This window comes from Bactrocera latifrons, unplaced genomic scaffold (genome assembly GCF_001853355.1).
Source record: "Bactrocera latifrons isolate USDA-ARS-PBARC rearing strain unplaced genomic scaffold, ASM185335v1 scaffold_1, whole genome shotgun sequence".
NCBI classification, from domain to species: domain Eukaryota; kingdom Metazoa; phylum Arthropoda; class Insecta; order Diptera; family Tephritidae; genus Bactrocera; species Bactrocera latifrons.
Genome location: NW_017534407.1, coordinates 3,107,301 through 3,127,033, shown reverse-complemented (window position 1 = coordinate 3,127,033; position 19,733 = coordinate 3,107,301). Strand labels below are relative to the sequence as shown.

Genomic DNA, 19,733 nt, shown 5'->3' with positions numbered 1-19,733 from the left:
ACAAACAACCGTTATGTGAACAAAACTATAATACTCTCTTTAGCAACATTGTTGCGAGAGTATAAAAAAGAGTTACAGCATTGTTTATTAACTTGAAAACATGAATTTATCCACTAAGAAAGAGTCCACCATTTCGCATATAATAGGTCAGAAATCATGTTAACGCTTGTTTGCACTATCCGTGTTGCCCGTTTGCTTGAGCATCTGCTATATAATATTTGGTTCGATTCGCTGGAGAGTAACGCTTGTCGAATCGAAAGCAACTAATGTTAGGAATTCTTCTATACTGACTCACTCTTGCGAGTTTAAACTTGAAGCAACTTAACTAAACTACTTGCCAATTAATGATGTGATGAGGGGTTGGAAGGAGGGGAAGTGTATCGGTATAAAAAAAGTGTGTGTTTTTTTTTTTTTTTTTTTTTTTGTGAAAATGGAATACTAGTTGCGAATGGAAAAGTAAAAAAAAAAAATTATTAAAAGTAGTGGCAGTTGCTTTTTCGATATTTTGACCACCTTTCTGGCAATTTGTAGATACCATGTCAATAAAATGTGTGTCCAATCAAACACTCAATTCTCGACTTCTGCGTAGGAATCGAAATGGTGCTCAGCTAATTGGTGTTCAATCGATAAAAAGGAATAGTAATCAGAAGGGCCAAGGCTGGTAAATGCGGCGGGTGGATTAGCAATTTCCAGCCAAGAACTTTGATACAGGACCGATTTTGCTTTGCCTTCAGGTGCATTGTCGTATAACACTTTGTTGTGTCTTTTGGACCATTCTCGTTGACTTTCGATCAATGTATGATTCAAGCTATATTACAATTTGTTGTCTGTGCGATTAATATTAACAGTTTCGCCAGGTTTAGGTTAGTTTGCTGCGAAGTTTATAATAAGTCTTTGTCTGTCTTTGGCTGACATGATAGTAGACTAGGAAGACCTTATAATGACTATTGTAGAAGCTGTTAGAAGGTGTAAGAAGAGCAGACTATAAAACATCTTCTATGCGAATGCAAGGCTTTGTACAGAAAAATAATCGCAATCGCAGAATAAAAGTTGTACTGATGAACATCATCTGAAACACGGGATGGTTTTAAAAAGAGACAGTAGAGTGAAGAGATTTTAGCCCCGGTGGTATCACAAAGGGCCTCTAAATGTCTAGGTGCGTTGTCCGATAGCCACTCTACCTACTACTTAGCTCGAAACTCCCAGCAGGAAACATAGAATATCCTATAAAATATATATGCATACAAATGATCAGCACGATGAGCTGAGTCAATTTAGCTAACTCTGTCTGTCTGTATATAGTTACTAGTCTCTCAATTTTTGCTATATTAATCGATCTGAAATTTTGCATACGAACTTTTCTCCTCAAGAAGCTGACCACTACAGCATATAAGTGGCTGTCATACAAACTGAAAATTCAGAAACAAGTCCACGAATGCTAAACTTTTTAATTTGACGAGATATTTTCGCCAAATTTGGCATAAATTATTGTCCAAAGCAACACTGCAATCTATGAAAAATTGTTCATATCGAGTCACTATAACATATAGCTACTATACAAACTGACCAATCAAAATCAAGCGCTTGTAAGAAATCTTTTGTTTTTTTTTCGTGCAGTTGAAGTTGAATTTTGTCTTTTTTTATTTAATAATTATCAAGTTATTTGCGGAATAATTTATCCATCCACACTCAAGCCAAACATATTTTTACTGCAGCATATAAATTGTAATTTGCGCGTGATCTCGCTGCCGGCCTGAAATACGATAACAAAATGCCTAAAAATACGACCTTTAAAACTGAATGCCTATGTATTAAGTTCAGCGTCATAAAATCAACTAAATTAATATGTATATATGAATGTAAAATCGTTAAAGCGTCATTGCAATTAAATTTAACACCCTTTTGGTGAGTTTCTCTTTGTCTTCTTCATCTTCTTATTATTCTTCTTCTACTTATTTATCATCTGCTTCGGCATTTTATTTTATTGTATAAGCAGCTGTCCAGTTCAGCTTTAAAAACCATTGTAATTAATTAATCTCTCTTCTCTTCTCTTCTCTATTTGCATTGCCTTTGTGATTTGCACACTTGCGCGCCCATTCACACATCACCATGTATGCTGGTGTATTGGTGCGACTTAATTTGGTGGATCACTACTGTTGCTGACATTAATGCTGCTGCTGTTGCTGTTGCTGTTGTTGCTGCCATCGCAGATTGTCCGAACTGTGTGGACGAGTCTCAATACAATAACAAATGGACAATGCCGTTGCTCAAACTGGGCGAGAAGCGTTACTACCTCGGCATCTTCTTCAAGGTAAGCCAGTTTCCGGTTCTGTTGAATTTTTTGTATCAATATATGTAGTATAAATTGCATATATAAGTGTTCTGCCATTTAACTGCTTCAACATACGTGTTCATGGGTACATATGTATATGTATATAAGGTCGTGCAAACTGTGCCTGCGCTTAAGCACGTCTCTGCTCCAGCTCCACAGCTAAAACTGCAGCTTGTAACTTTGCACGTGTGTTGGAAATCTGTCAACGGCATTTTTTCGTTTCGCTTGTGCATTTTCCTTCTGATTTTTGCATTTTACATCTGCCAAGTATTGCACTGAAATAATAATAAAGCCATGGGAATTTTGCCATAAAATTTTGTAGTCTGACATTTAAACTATATTTTTCATGAGAGACGCTCAGACAGACTAACGGTTATTGCTATACATCGTATGCTAGAGCTTAGCGCATTGTAGCTAATGCAAAGGGTAAATAAATTTTAGAATAGCACATTTGTTGCTTCTTTTGTGGCGATCTGTGCGAAGCTTTGCAAAATCATAGGCGCTGCGGGCAGTGCAGTTTATGAGCCATCAAACAGAAATGTGGGCGACGTAAATATGAAAAGTGACTTTAAGTACATCTCAAATAAATATAGCTTACTTTGGTGCTTAAACGCTTATTTAAGGCACAAGAAAATGGGACGCTTTTTTTATAGTGATTCATGTTTCTAACATAGTGTGCTATAGGTAGCTAGTGATAACCTGCAGCGCTAAGAGGCCGGATATTACAATTATTTATAGAGCATAATTTTATTATTGACTTCACATAACTAGTTAGCGTTAACCCAGTTTTCGCCAACTTTATTGCCGGTTTTTAGTTCTAACTTACCAGGTTGTTCAATAAGTTTTGCCGTTTGATAAGAGAAACACAATTTTGTATTTAAAAATACACTTTATTATTCTGTATAATCTCCCTGAACATTAATGCACTTGCTCCAACGATCCTCCAATCTGTGGATCTCATTCCTGAAGTGAGAATCGGGAAGGTCTGCAAAATACGCTTCAACGGCCGTTATGACTGACCTCTTCATTTGATGAAAACGCTTGCTTCGCATACATTTTCTGAGTTCTGGAAACCAATGGAAGTCGCTGGGGTCCAAATCTGGTGAATACGGTGGATACTCCAAAAATTCGAAATTAAATTCATGGATTTTAGCCATTGTTCTGCTGAAAAAAGTTTTTTTTCTGCAAACCGCGTTTTTTTTACGAATTTTTCCTTCAACTGGTCCAAAAGGTTGCAATAATATCCATAATTAATTGTTTTACCAGTTTGCAAGTAATCCACAAACAAAATTCCTTTCGCATGCCAAAACACTGATGCCATAACCTTCTTGGCCGATTTTTGGACACGAACTCGTTTCGCAGCCGAACAACCAGGTTCATATTACTCTGTATCATCTTGTTTTGATTCGGGATCATGGTGATAGCCCCAAATATCTTTCGTAGTGATGAATCGACGCACAAATTCCACTTTGTGAATGTGGCATTTATTGTGTACACAGCTTTCTAAAACCCAAAATTTCACTTAAAATATGGCTCACACAGCCTATTGAAATGCGCAGAGGCTTTACTAAATTTTTCTCATTCAATCGACGATCTACCAAAACCATATCCTGCTTTTTGGCTATGATTTCTGGTGTTGTTGCGCTTTTTGGACGTCCTTCACGTCCTCACCTATTAGTGATGTGCTGACAAACGTAAGTTCCTAAAAGTGTTAAGCCACATGTAAAACCTATTAAGCGTTTAGAAGATAAAAATGCCTATTTCTTTATATTTATATACAATTTTGGCGTTTCCGCCGGATTGCAATTCACCAACACTAAGCATAAAATTAATTCAACCACACTGTACATTATATAAGCACAAGCTAAATAAAACAAAAAGCAATTAAAATTAAACACGGATACAAGAAAGCGTGTATGATTTTTGTTATTATATATTTACTACTTCTTGTTTAAAAATCACGAAAATCTAGTTATTTTCTTAATTTCCCAAAAAAAAAAAAAAAATTGAGTAACCAATATACAATGTGCTTAACAGAAAGATTTATAGTTGCACCATAAAAGATTGCTAATAAAACAGAATGCAGATGTTGCATAAAAACGTTAAGTTTGAAATTAAATTAATTCTTCGACTGGAAATTGTAGTTGACTTTTGGAAATAACATTAATTAATTATTTTAAGGCAACAATTTTTTTCGAGTTAAGATAAAAGTATTCATTAAATTAAATTTATTTCCCATATTTTATTCGTAATGACATACACCGAAACGTTCACAATGTTAGAAAGGCCTTCGGAGATAGTTGTTTGTCGCAAGCAAGGGTTTAGGATTGGTATAAATTATTCAAAGAAGATCGAAAACGCTCTGACGACGAACTACATCCAGGACGGCCATTAACATCAACTGATGATCAACATGTCAATAAAATAAAAGAATTGGTGCTTGACAATCGACAATTAACAGTCAGAGTTCTTACTGGCATAGTTGGAGTACCGGAAGGTTCAGTAAAAGCTAGTTTGAAAAATCATTTGACCATAAGAAAATTGAAAACATGATTGCTTTCAAAATCACTACATTTTTTCGATTCGAAAAACAGCATCGCGTTAACGTCATGAAATCAGCTACCGCAATATAGTGGCAAAGGTGAGCCGAAGCCGAAAAAACCACGTCAAAGCAGGTGAAAAATTAATGTTAAGTTTGCTAGTTTTCTTCGATTATCGAGGTCTAGTTCATTCCGAATTCCTTCGAAGTTGAACTCAAAAGAGGCTTGTGAAAAGTGGCTGTCCGAGTTCTTCGCAAATAAGGAGAGGGGTTTCTGCGAGGGGGTATAATGAAGTTGCAGTCAAGTTGGGCCCATCCGGACAACAAGACCTAGCCAGCGTAGCCGCTGTCTTTTAATTCGCTGAATTATGTCAATGTCGTCGTATATCTCGTACAGCTCATCGTTCCATCGAATGCGATATTCGCCGTGGCCAATGCGCAAAGGACCATAAATCTTTCGCAGAACTTTTCTCTCGAAAACTCGCAGCGTCGACTCATCTGTTGTTGACATCGTCCAAGCCTCTGCACCATATAGCAGGACGGGAATTAAGAGTGACTTATAGAGTTTGGTTTTTGTTTGTCGAGAGAGGACTTTGCTTCTCAATTGCATACTCAGTCTGAAGTAGCACCTGTTGGGAAGAGTTATCCTGCGTTGGATTTGGCGCCACGTAGCGAAAAGAAGAAACGACTGGCGCGCTGTTGTTAACTCGGCTATAATCGCGTAAGCGGTGTCTACGCCAATCAAGAAGAAGTCAAGATGGGAATAGATTATTGAACGAAACGGCGCTTATTTGAAGTACATCCGATCACTTTAACACTTTTTATAGAGCATAAAGAGCAAAAAAGGGGAAGGGAGATATTTGACAACCTAATAATTACAAAATTCCATCTGTCAACTATAGGGCATATGCTGCCTTTCGGATTTCGGATAATATTTGTAATTCTTTTGGAATAATACACATAATTTATATTAGGTTGTCAAAGGAGTCTTGCGGTATTTTTATTGAATTTTTTTTTTCAATTTTCAATTGTTCATAACATTTTTTTGATGACTCATGACCAGCTCTTGACCGATGCTACGGNCCTTTATCGTAGTAGTACTGTAAAATATGCCGTATTTTCTCTTTATTTTGCTCCATGTTTGCGACGCTATAACTCACGAAAGACTTAAAAGAAACGACAATCAATCAAACACGTGTTAGCGCGTGAAATGAGCTTTTAAAAAAGTATAGCAGGACCCGATGCGATGAATAAAACTAGAACTACGCGCTCTCAGCGCCAACTAGCGAAAATACCGCAAGACTTTTTTGACAACCTAATATTATGTTACCTTGTGACCTCTCTCTTAGGTAAAAAGAAAGGAATAAAGGTTATTAAAGTTTTTGTTTTTCAATGTATGAACAAAAATTATAGAATTGTTAACTCATGGTTATAAATATAATTCCATAAATCATTTGATAAAATGTTGAATAATTTGGCCTCTAATAAATTCAGCTAACTAAATTGTAAAGATATGATCTTTATATCTTATTGAGTTGTCTTAATAATGTTTTTGTATTATTCCAAATGCTTATGGTTATCTCTTAGTATTCAAAATTTCAAAACCAGCACTTGTTATACAGAAAAGCTATGCTTATAGCTTAGACACTCTCAAAGGTTTATTATTTCAAATATTCATGACTAGTAAAAACGAATTAATAGCGACCTATTATTCCTTACAACCTGTTTTTATGACAAGTCATCGAGAGTGGCGCAGGCTACATATAATTATGTTTTTTAATTTTAAAGTTTTTGATGTTTCTATTGATTAACAATTTCTTATTATGTAATTAATATAAATCTTTATATATAAAAAGTGCGTATCACGTTGTTTGTTCGCGACGGACTCCTGAACCACTGAACCGAGTTTAGTAAAATTTAGCACACTGTGTCCAGTTCGTGCCAACTTAAAAGATAGGATAGTTAAGATAATTCATGAATAAAGAAAACCGTAAAAGCTATTTTAAATTAAGCTTTATTAAGCGGACACCTCCATTAACCATGGACAGTGTTGATGTGTATAAAGTACAATCTATTAAGCAGCCATAAACTGGTTATTATATACAATGAAATTATTCGTAAATAAAATGTTGACTGTATTGAATAGTATAAAACGCGTGGCCGGATCCCCTAGATATATAATAATATATGAGATATATTATACATATCTATATATTTTCATTGCAGTTTATAAAAGTGGAAAGTATTACAATTATATTACAATTGTTGTAGAGTATTTTTTTTATAGGAAATGCTTATTGATTTGAGATATGATTAGAATACAAAATGTAAAAAAAAAGTAGTCATAGTTCCCTAGAGAGCATGCTCTAAACTATGACTACCCTTCAATTGTCACTGGCGTGTATCCAAATTTAATAAGGATAATGTCTTCCTTTTCATCGGACACTAACTTAAATTTCATACGTTAGACATACTATATGTATGGAGAGTACTTGCATATAACATGTACTATGAGTTATCAAGTCCAAAATAGCTATTCGCCAAAAGCGAGTGAATTCAGCAGATTCGTCAAGTATAACAAGTGGTTTCAAAACTGTGCAACATTCTGATAAAATGTCGAACGAAGTCACACGAAAATGTGTTAAAATGTCGCCTCTGGCGCTAGTTCGGTGCTAGTTTTTAAACTTTGAAGAGCAGGCTAATCAACCAACAACAAGTCAAACATAAACTATGTATCTAAATTTTGTTTTTTGCATAATTTTTGTTTTGCCTGATTATATGCGTATTTGGGTAGCTACTTACGATCATGTGTCTATACATAAGTCGACTTTAATATTGATTAATTGCTTTGTAAACCGCACACATTAATTTTGTCACTCAGCTGACAGTTCACCTAATTTTAACATAACTATATAGGAAAAGAAGTGATTGTGACCAGTGTATAATCTATATATTACTTTATTTAGTGTTTCGGTTATTTTTTTGTGTTTGAACTTGAATTCGATTTAATATGCGTCTAATGCATCTTTTGTACAATGACAAATTACAATTTAGTCGCTACTTAGAGTTTGCTTAAATAAGTAATTACTTAGCCAAGAGACTGATATTAAGTCGCGCATGTTGCTTAAGTCAATATCGCATTAAGGCGTTTCGAATTGAATCGAAGATTTGTGTGGCAATGCTTTGCTCCATCTATTTTGCATGAAAAATGCATATATTTTATTAGAAACGACGAAGTATTGACGCTTTCGCAAACAACATTTAATATTGTGACAGTTAAGTCAACCGCCAACTGACATTAAGTACAGCGCCCATAAGTGATCGTAAAATGAGTAGATAATAAGCAGTTGCGACTGTTGAAATCAATTAAACACTAAATCATACATATTTATATCTGCTGCATTTATGTGCTTGCAGATTAGTTTGCTTTTATGGAGCTATTTCTTCACTACTAAAACCAATAAATTAACGATCCTCGTGTCAAGGCGTATTGGGTATGCTAAGAGAAAATAAATATTTTCTCCAAAAGCAAACAAAAAAATTAAATTGCAATAATTTTTGAAAATTTTCAAATTTCGAAAAACCGTGCATGTTTTATCTTTTATTTACCGAGAAGAGCTCAATCATCGAAAAAATCAAGTACATGTGGGAAATATTGTCTCATTAAGTAAGGTATATTAAATCTATACTAGGGTTCCCTTCTACAATTCGTGATTAAGGAACAAAAACAAAAAAAAAAATGTCTTTATTGTTTTTCAAAATATTCTCTATTAAGATCTATAAAGTTTTGCATGCGTTTGACACAATTTTCGTAGTTGTTTCACTTAATTTGTGAGAGCTCATATTATCGTGGTGTGGAGAACTACGCCTTCGACGATTGGTTTTCCAGATTTCTTTAAAGAAAACTAGAAAACAATTTATTGTGTACTACACAGAAATTACTGTTCTGAGTTATTCTAGTGATATGTTTGCGATATGTCTAGCTTTTCCATGACACAGGTAATAATTTCTTCGGAGCGCTTCGTACGTGAATAACTTTTATAGAATTCAGCTCCTCTGAAAACACCTATACAGTCGATTGTTGTTTACTTTCATGCTCACCCGCATAAAGCTACGATTCATCACCTATCACGATGTCACCAACTGATTTTCAACGACCTTCCCAAAATTCGTCTTTAATTAGTCTGTCACTTCAATTGAATTCACCATATTAACGATAAATTATGGTTCTTGATTGCACTTCATTACCAAAAATTTAATGCACTAGTGCTGAGTTAATCTATGTCTAAAGTTGAAAAAAAGAAATAATCGCGCGAAATTTTATGGCCGAGTTGAATATTTTAAGTGACTGTAAACAGCAGAAACAGCGCTCGTCAAAACGTCAAGAACATCAAAAATGCCAAACTGTACGATAAAGTTATGAGTTGCCACGTTGCAACAAATCCCAAGATATAAAAGACAACATACATCAAACTGCAAGCTTAAAAAATGTTTTTTGAAGTGGCATTTCTTAATAAATAAATAAAAATAATGTAAAGTTACAGTATTAAATGTATTTTAGTAATGAAAAAATTTCGAAAAAGTCAGCCCAGAAAGTCCTTCGTAAAAATATATCCGGACATAAAGAAATATATATTTTGGAATATTTCATGCCGTTTAAATATGATAAGTATGGCGAGAGTATATTCTGTTCTAACTAAACATTAACTCAGTTTTTTTTAGTATCTTCTTAGTTATAAAATGTTTGCAAATCATTTTTATTCAAAATAAGTGGTAACGCCATTTTTCTAATTTCAAAAAAAATTAGTTGCCTTTTTATTTTGTATAAATGTGTACTATACATATATCACTTAAAATGCAAAACAACGTATCATCAATATAAACTCAATATCGAAAACGCTGTCAGATATAATAACCAATATCTATCCATTTTACAACCCAATTTCAAATATTGTTTCAATATGAGTGTATGATAACCAAAATATAATCATTTTATAACCAAAACTCAAATTTCCCAGGTTTCATTATAACGTTTCTTTTTCAACTGTAAACATATGAAAAGTGATGTTACGTTATTTTGCAATTACGATATGACGATATGAGCTATTTTCTCCATAAACTATATCTAATGGGCCGTGATTCTAGGCCTGAGGTATACAAAACAAAAGAAGGAGCAAATAGAAAAGGCAACTCATTAAAGATTTGATAAAGTCATAGACGCCGTTTATCTATTATATATATACTCATATGTATATCCACATTTACATATTTGACTGCAACTTATCCTCCTGCCCCAGGGTACCAATCAAAAATTTTATCGACAGTTCATCTAATTAGCAGACGACCCATTTGCCACACTTTCACTACTTAATAAAGAAACCCGTAAACAAAAGAGTCTGAGTGCCGCTTATACACGCGTATGCAGCCAAGGCGTGAAGTAAGAAAATGTTGCAAGCAATAACAAAAAAGTTGTAAAACATCAAAGCGTCAAGCTGTGGCATGCAAGGAACGCAACGAAACGGAACGTAAGGAAGGCACACAATTAATTGGCGCTCTTCATTCAAGCAAGCATATTAACACGACTGATTCACCTGTGTTAATATAATATGCGTCACACATACTTGTATAAATGTATATGTATACAGTCATATGCACATATAAAATGCAATGTAAGCACATACATACATATATGCAAGTGTGCCATCAACATTAAATTGGTGCTAATTAGATTGTGCAACAAGTTAAACTTACTTGCCGTCAAACACCTACGCTCACATGCACATACACATATGTAAATATGCTCTACGCATACTTGTATATATCGTATGGTATAAGTATATGTATGTGTGCTGATGGATCTAAGGTATAGACCTCGCTCAAGTGATAAATGACACCGAGCAGATGCTGGAAATGCGGCCTAATTAATTAGTTTAAGGCTATTAACTTTCGCTTTAGTTAATATGGAAAAAGGCAGGAAACTCAGCCAGACATTTTTCTGTATATGTGTGTGTTAATATATATGTAAATAGTTGTATACAAACTTAAATTCAAGACGTTTGCTTAGAAGATATATTTTGATTTTTGCTTTAATTTTGAATACATTAATGCAACGTACTCCCTTTTGTTACATGAAGCTACTATAAAGAAGTCAAATTATTAATAATTAAAAGCATTTAAGAATGCTTTCTTATAAATTTTGCCGCAGTTGACTGTGCTCAGAGCAGTTAATTTAGTTTGAATAACGGTAAATTTTAGGCTTATATTTATTATCATGATATCTTAGCCGCGAAACTGCGATTGAGAGCAATTTAAGTAGTTTTTCTTCAGAAAAATATTTATTTCCGCTATAAAAAACTCTTTTAATTAAATCTAGCTTATTTTCCTAGAATACTTGCTTATTGTTTTACTCACTGATATTTGCTTTAATATAATATATAAACAAGTAAGGAAGAGCTCGAACATTTTTTACTCTTGCCACTTGCGAGTTTACAATCAAGATGATATCTACAAGTACATAAGGCTTATTAGTAACTTGGGATTTAGGGCACGTTTTCACTATATTTTATTTATTCGAAGAACAAAGATGCATCATTATAAGAAAAATACGCTCTCTTAATTTTATAACCCAGCTAATGTCTAACGTTTGCGGTTTAAAGTCATGTTGTAGTTCGAAATTCTTTATCTTAGATATATAGGAGCTAAAGGTATTGATCCGATTCAACTCATTTGTACATACTGCTATAAGGATATAATTTCTTCTGAATTTTAATTACATATCCCACATGTTTACCGATGTTTTTATTAATAAGTCAACTATAGGCAGTGGGGTCCATATATTCGGCCCCTAGGAGCTTCAGTAGTTATGGTTCGAAGAATTTTTGCTCATGAGGTGACATACTGCAAAAGCACTTTTGGTGCAAAGTTGTAGCTCGTTATATTAATCTCTTTTGGATTTCTTAGAGTATCGGTATTGCCGGAGTGGCATTGACATGCGGGACAGATCTGGGTGTCGGTTTTGTCATCCCTTCATTTCTCTTCGTCACTCTCTTCGTTTCTGTTCGTTTCTTATTAGAGACCATGCAAACAGGGTCCCCAATCAGAATCAATATCCGTCCCCGGAAAGGTATTCACTTTTAATTTTTTCAAGGTTGTCTCAGTAACGAGGCCAAGTAGAGAGTATAAAAGCTTTGCGACAGCGCAAAAAAGGAGTTCTTTCACTTTACACCTACCACGGGGGGAACGTATTTTGAGGTCTGCCAGAGTTTTAACGAAACGAGGCGGTTGCAACATTAGCCCGTCAACAACTTCTGATGAGTGTCACCCTATCATATTCAGGTGTCAGAATGCCCCAATGACCAACCCAGGATTCTACCAAAATCCTATAGAGCTGATCCAACTCATAATCCGGTTTCAAAACTACAGTCGTCAGGAGTTAAAAGGCCGTAAGGACCGCAGGTCATTTAGCGTTACCTTCCGGTCAAACATTTTCGATTTTAACAACTGTTTGGAGGATTGGAAAAAAAGGTTGAAACCAGTGTTTTGGGGCCAATGGAATTACTTTAAGGGGGACGACATAGATTTTGAAGAATAATTAAAATTTCGAACAAAATCTTACCATGTATGTTTTAGTCATAGTAGTAAAGAAAAGTCGGTTGAGTCGCTCCCATTGTCCATACTTTTACCGATTTAAATCTTGATAGAAGTATTGATAGCTTAGTTTTACATAACCTTTGTTGGGAGTGAAAATGATTTGTATCAAATCTTGGGCATTATATAATATCAAGAAATGTTAGATAAAAATTTTGTAATACGAATTCTGGGATATTGTTTAGAGCTTGTTCAAATCAATCAATTTATTAGTCGATAGCAAATGTGTGACTCCCCATGCATACCAAATTGCTACATTTCAGCAGCTTCGAAAATATTTCAGAAGAAAAGAACATTTGCAATTCACAAGGCACGTTGGCCATTGCTGTAATGGAATAAATATTCAGTTCGGTTATTACTTAATTATGTATATGAATAGCATATAAACAGAGTGTTGGCATGAAGCTGCCTTCACTTAAATGCCGATTGAGTAGATGTGTTGCATAAATGGCAGGCCAACGCATGAAACCAAATTATATTAAGTTTCTGTGTGCCAAAAGCAATTGACAGCAACAGTTGCTGTCAAAGTATTCATGCAATTGTGGTTAAATGCTAACTAAATTGAATGAAATGATTTACACACATTTGTCTGCATACATATTTATGCGAATTTACGAATATATTTTACGTGTAGTTTATTGGGCACATGCATACGTCAACATACATATGTACTCAAATATTTACACTGTATATGTACATGTGCTTACATGCTCGAATGGTTTTAATTAGCAGAAATGAATTTCGAGTGCATTAATTTCACCAAATCAGTGTTCGATGATTCATTAGGTAATGCATTGGCCCAAATAAATAGTACCTGACTAAAAATTCGAACAGCAGCATAGGAAGACATATTAATGAATACTAAAATTTAATAATTATAAACAAAGAGCAGTTTTAAAATTCTGTTATTTGAAATTATTTTTTAAAAATTTGCACTTTCAGCTGTTGGAAGTTCAACAAAAACTTAAAAAAAAATTGTAATTTCTGAAATTTCATTACAAAATTAATCAAATTTATTAAGAATTGCAAGTAGTTACATTGAACTGAATAAAGGTAGATATTGGCGAATCGAACACTCATATGGCATAAAATAAAAGGTCGAATCCAAAACTGGTATAAAATAGAAAACCAAAAATAGAACTTGCTGACTCGAATATTCAGCTGGTATAAATTAAATAAACCGTTATAATTAAATTGCAGGAGATTATACGAATTTAAAAGATAAAAAATTACAAAAATTGCACGAAGTTAGGCCAAAAGTAGATATTGGCAAATCAAGCACACATCTGATATAAAATAAAAAACCGAAAGGGAGTCTCACGGATCGAATGAAAAACTAATATATATAAAAAAAGGCAAAAATAAACCATTCTGAACTGAATAATTAACTGGTATAAATTAAAATGACTGGAATAAATAAATTGCAAGAGATTATACCACTCTTATGAAATAAAAAAATAAAATTCTATGAAGTTACATTAAATAGGAAAGCGATTGTGACGAATCGAAAGCAAAACTGGTATAAAATAAAATGGCGAAAAGAGAGTGTGATAAAACGAAGGCTAGTATAACCGAACTGGTATAAATTAAGTAAACTATCATAGAGAAATATGAACTAAAGTGCAAGAGGTTATACCACTTTTATAAGATATTCTCTTTGAATTGTTATTTAAATTAATTGTTTTTAGATGAACATTCTTTGACAAGTGCCGAAACTCAACGAGAACAGAAGTGTTTTAAATAAATTTTTGGAATCCTGTATTAATTTAAATAACCAATGTTGTTTTTCTAAATCAACATATATACATGTAACTCTTTTAAATATTTATATTAAAATCAGCACTCAAAGCAACAACTACAACAATAAATAAAATCAATTTTTTCTATGATAAATACTTAATTTTTTTCTTATGAATATTTAAGTCGTCTGTCAGACATCCGTCACTCCATATTCAACAGAAGGACGGAAAAACATTTTTGGCTACCGAAATGTCGGTAGCATTGCATTTCGTTAATGTTGCCACCAAAAGAAAAACATAAAACAACTTTTTCGATTTGGTTTGGCCATCAGACTGTCATCTGACGACGAAATAAAAATGTTAGCATGTCGATGGCAGATTTACTTCACACACAGGTGACGGAAGTCTACAAGTAGCAACCAGACAAAATTGACATTCTTGATTCAATATGACACGCACACATATATAACATTAAATCGAGCGAATTCAAATACGAGCATACATAATTATCTACACTTGTGCTCTGACATGTGTTGATGCACTAGAATGCACAGTTAATTGGGCTGCTTGGTAACGCTTACCGCATTTCAACATACAAGTTACTTGTTATTTCAAATCAAAATAAAACATTTTTTATTTACAACTTCTTAAGATAGATCATCCGATAGAAAACCTTTATACTTGCATATGTCACTAAATTTCTCCATTATCCACCTTTCTTCCTTGAAAAAATATCGCTGAGTAATACGGCAAACTGCATATATGTAGCATGTAGTATAATACAATTTGAAATTTGTAATATATATAGGGAAACTTAACTAAAATGGGTCTGTTTTATGCGTGATTAAAATAATGCATGATATTATGAAAAAAATGTAACGAAATAAATAAACAAAAGAATTCAGACGGACTCAAATAAACATTGTATTGATCTCCCTTAACCTTCTCTTTAAGGAAATACGGAGGAGCGTATATATGTAGCATAAAAAAGCTTTGAGAAATTCTACACCTATTTCTTATTGTGTTCTAATACTTCCCGTATCTTTTTGGATGTGAAATTTTACTAAAATTTTTTTAAACAAAACCAATTGTTAGTCTACAATATCAAAATTTTTATCGTAGATGTTCTATTAGTGGGGAATATTACTAAATTTTTCGATCTTTATACTATTCTTTGGAAAATAAAAAACAATACAAAATGTTCTCTACTAGTTCTAGCAACTTACTGGGTGTTTAAATAGAACATATTAGAGACCAAGTCATATGACTTGCGATATTAAATTTAAGATTATGAGTGAATTTTCATTCTATATTTATTATCCACAAAATGAATATTTCGTTCACAGTGGCATATAATGTAAGTACTCAAAATATTATTGTAACGTTTTTTTAATATTTATTGCATTATTTTCATTCTTAGGTTCTCATAGGATTAAAGTTAATAAAGTAAATATATTAATATTTTATTTTTCAAAAAGCCTTTTCGAGATTTTTATATTAAACTTTTTATTTGCTATGTGAAAAACTTTGCATATAACTTTCATGAATGTATCAAAACATGATTATAATATCAGATTTACTTGCGACATTATTGCGTAAGGTTCCACCCATGGTTGTTAAAAATTTTCCAAAATGTTCTACAAAAAAAAAGGTTACCTATTTATAAAGTTAGTTAGCAAATAGACATACACTTAAAATCCAATAACTTAATTCATATCTTTAATATCTGAGGACTAGAACTGTAATGATCATTATTCCAATATATGTATATTGATTATTCGCTGTTCTCCATTGTTTACAGAGCTCTATAATATTACAGAATAGGATATATCTCATGATTCGGACGCTCAGTGTAGTATTACATGCATATATAATTGACATTTAAATCTCTGATTAAAGTCTGACCTGGCTTCCTCTCTCATTAACGATGCGCATCTCAGTGGCTTATATGTATTTTTAATGACAGAATTACTATCCAATAATAGATCTCGTCCATTCAATAGATCTCGTCTAAGAAAAACAATTTTCCGTGTGTGTCGGAGCAGGATCGCTCCAAGTCAGTTTTGCTAAACCAATATTTCGTAATCAGAAACATTTTTTTATTTTATGTTTTTTTCAAAAGACTATCCAAGTTAGCTTCCATAACGAAATATAATCATTGGCGTATTTCTAGAAGAGATAACCTAACTTCTATAACCAAGAATCCAAGTATTAGATAGATATATGTATGTATGGTATAGATATATGTATGTATAGCTGTCAATTCGTTAATTGTATCTAGTTGTTACTGTTATGACATGGAACCGGAAACTCCAGAGTACATGATTCTAAATTGCACAGCACTCTGTAGACTCAGCTTTATGGCGCTTTCAGCCAAAGGTATATCTATATATATGTACATATATGGGTAGGAATCACATTACCCCAATAGCCCCCAGCAAGTTCCTTTAATTAATCCGAGTGCTGGGTCTTTAAGAACGCTTGTATAGTGAGGCTTGAAGTGCAAACCTTAATTAACTTTAAATTATAATTTTAAAGATTCGTTAGAAGTGGAACTTTAAGTTGTTAAAATGACAACAATGAATCAAAAGTCTAAAAAATTAAATATGTTTTCAAAATTATTATTATTATTACGAAGCTGATGGCCTTAATGGCTAAAGCGGATACTTTTTGTACTGCTTAGGTGTATTTTTATTATAATTTTTGACATTTTGTTTAATATTCTTAATAAACTTATCGCTTACAATACATCATATTCATTAGCATCCTGTTGATATCTCTAAATTTGGCTTTATTTCTTTCAGGCGAATTGGTTCAAAGCATCACAATATTGCCGCTATCACGGCATGCACTTAGCAAGTATTGCATCACAAGAAGAGAATGACAGACTGGAAAAACACATACGCGACTTTGGTGAGTAACTCACCAACCAAAATGGCCGGTAATTGTGGCAAAGCGGTAAGAAAGAGTATCTCACGCGCAGCTGGCCAATATAAATGCGAGATTAACAAATCGGCTTAGCAAACACCCGTGATTAAATACTCAATTACGTAGCTAATTACTTATACCATTCAGAAGTAGAGCAATAAGCGGCGCATTAAGCAGTTGTAACACACAGTTGTCCACAAATACTTACATACATGCCACTGTAAGGAATTTTAAGTAAGTTGCGCCAAAAACTGCAAAAACGATCTTCAATTAAATATGTTGGCAATGCAAAAGAAATAACAGACTCACAATTAAATAGACGTGGTTAATAAATTGTATCAAATAAATTGTAGCAAAGTTGCAGCGCTTACCTTCACTGCGCTAATTTGATGTGATTTTTTTGCTGTGATTTTGTTTGCTGTAAAAGTAGTATTTGCACTCCTAAGCGCATGAGATTACTCACTTATACTTTCATGTTGCCAAGCGAATTCAGCACATTTTCCGATTATTATTATTTTTTTTGTTTGTTGTTGCCTGCGGCTATGTCGTGCTATGGCCGCATTATGTTACATAAGTTTAAATGCCAGAAAGGTACCAAGTGAATGGCACTCTATGCCATGCTTTATTGTGCCGCCTGCGCGCCTGGATGGTGGCAATGGTCAATGCACCTCTTTAGCCTCACATAATACCCGGAAAACTGAAAACTAATATATTGTATTTTAATATTATTATTTCATTTTTCTCGCATTTCTGCACGCTTTTTCGCTATTTCTACTTTTGCTACTTGCAACGTGCCACAGTTTACATGAGGCATGCCTGGGTAAGTTAACGAGCAACACAATGCTTGTGCTGGTGTTTTTTGGATTTGCGACTATTTGCACGACTTATGTGTGAATACACAAACAAATACATATAATAAGGAATACCTATATACAACAAAAAATCGCGTATACATATATACATATATTTAGAGTGAAAGCAACTACTTACTGCTTACCCATTGTGTGTCACGCTCGCCGCAGACGTCAGTTTCGCTAGTATTACCACCACACATTCTAAGCACATAGCGCTCGTGCTAACCTAAATTATGCGGGGCGCTAGCTTCACCACAGCTGGCCATTGGCACTGCGGCTGGCGGCTGTGGTCACTCGCATTTCGTGTGTCTCCCCCTGATTTGCGGCATTTGACTGGCAACTTTAAGCCTTGAGGTGCCTTTAGGTGCGCTTGCGCCACTAACTTTACGCTCGTGTATGATTTACCGCCTGCCACAATGTATTCGCATTATTTATATACAGAATGTTATTTATTTACATAAATACAATAATAATGCACTATTTTCTTTACCATATGTCAACACGCACATACATACGCTCACGTCACTTTGGGCACTTTGGTTCTGCTGATTACCGCGTCTCAGCAGGTTTGGGTCACGAACACTTCTGGACATCTGGCACTGACTTGGCCGATGAGGGCAACTACTTTTGGATGGCCAATGGTCGGCCCATTACATTTACGAATTGGAATGCTGGCGAACCGAATAATTTCCGTTATGAGAATGGTGAAGAGGAGAACTGCATGGAGTTGTGGAACCGTGATGGCAAGGGTCTGAAGTGGAATGACTCGCCGTGTAGTTTTGAAACGTATTTCGTGTGCGAAGTGCAGGCAATTTAATGAACAGTGGGCGTTGATTGACTGAAGCACAAACCAATAATGTTATAAATAAACAAGAACAACAACAAAAACAAACGACAATTGGAAAGTTGTCAAATGTCTGTAGTGGAGCTAAGCATAATAACTTAAGGAAATAGCGTACTTTTTTGTGCGTGTGAGTGGTGTGTGGGGCACCGCAAATGCGCACGCATATGCACTATATTGCAAATTTACATAATTTCATACGCAACGGCACTCTTGGTGATTGTGGTGATTAGGGGCACGTGTGGCAAGCACAAGCGGCTTAAGTATGTGCGCATAAAGACAGCGTGCAGTACAACGAAGGCGATAATTTTATTTTTGCATGTTTTTCTTGTAAAAATTCAAAATTAGATTTTTGAAATTAAATTTTTGAATTTTTAAATTTTATTTTTTAAAAACTTTCATTTTAAAAATTTAAAATTTGAAAATTTTGAATTTTTAAAAATTAAATTTTTTTTTTGATTTTTTAAAAAATTTCATTTTAGTTTCTATGGCGCTAATTATGTAGCAATTAATCTAGTTTTCACTAATTTGATTTTTATATATAAGTAGTTTTAAAATTTTTTAATTAATCGTAATTGCAGTGTTTTATTTGGATTTGAAACTTATTTATTTTTATTATTTTAGAAATAGTTATAAATTTGTTTTTTTCTTGGCACTTAAAATAAAATATTGTTAATTTTTAAAACTTGATTTTTGAAAAGTTTAAAGTTAAGTTTTTGCGCATATAGTAACTGTTAACTTCGTGTTTTTATTTTTTTACATTGATTTAATTTTTTATTCAGTCTTTAATATATTTTTTTAAATCTTAGTAACATTTTCATTAAAACATTTTTTATAATTTTTATTTATTGTC

The 19,733-nt window shown here is 33.6% G+C and overlaps 1 protein-coding gene across 2 annotated transcripts in view; it reads left to right on the top strand.

Moving 5' to 3' along the window:
- Positions 1–18,918, top strand: part of LOC108978192 — a 78,418-nt gene extending 59,500 nt beyond the window's left edge. Inside the window, exons 3-5 of one of the 2 annotated variants that reach the window (XM_018948357.1) lie at positions 2,211–2,311; positions 17,062–17,170; positions 18,606–18,918. In XM_018948357.1, the coding sequence (XP_018803902.1) occupies positions 2,211–2,311; positions 17,062–17,170; positions 18,606–18,856 (461 nt within the window). In that variant the 3' untranslated portion in view covers positions 18,857–18,918. Of the gene's footprint in view, positions 1–2,210; positions 2,312–17,061; positions 17,171–18,602 lie in introns of both variants that reach the window. The other variant, XM_018948351.1, reaches the window with a different exon arrangement.
- The last annotated feature ends 815 nt before the right edge of the window (positions 18,919–19,733 follow it).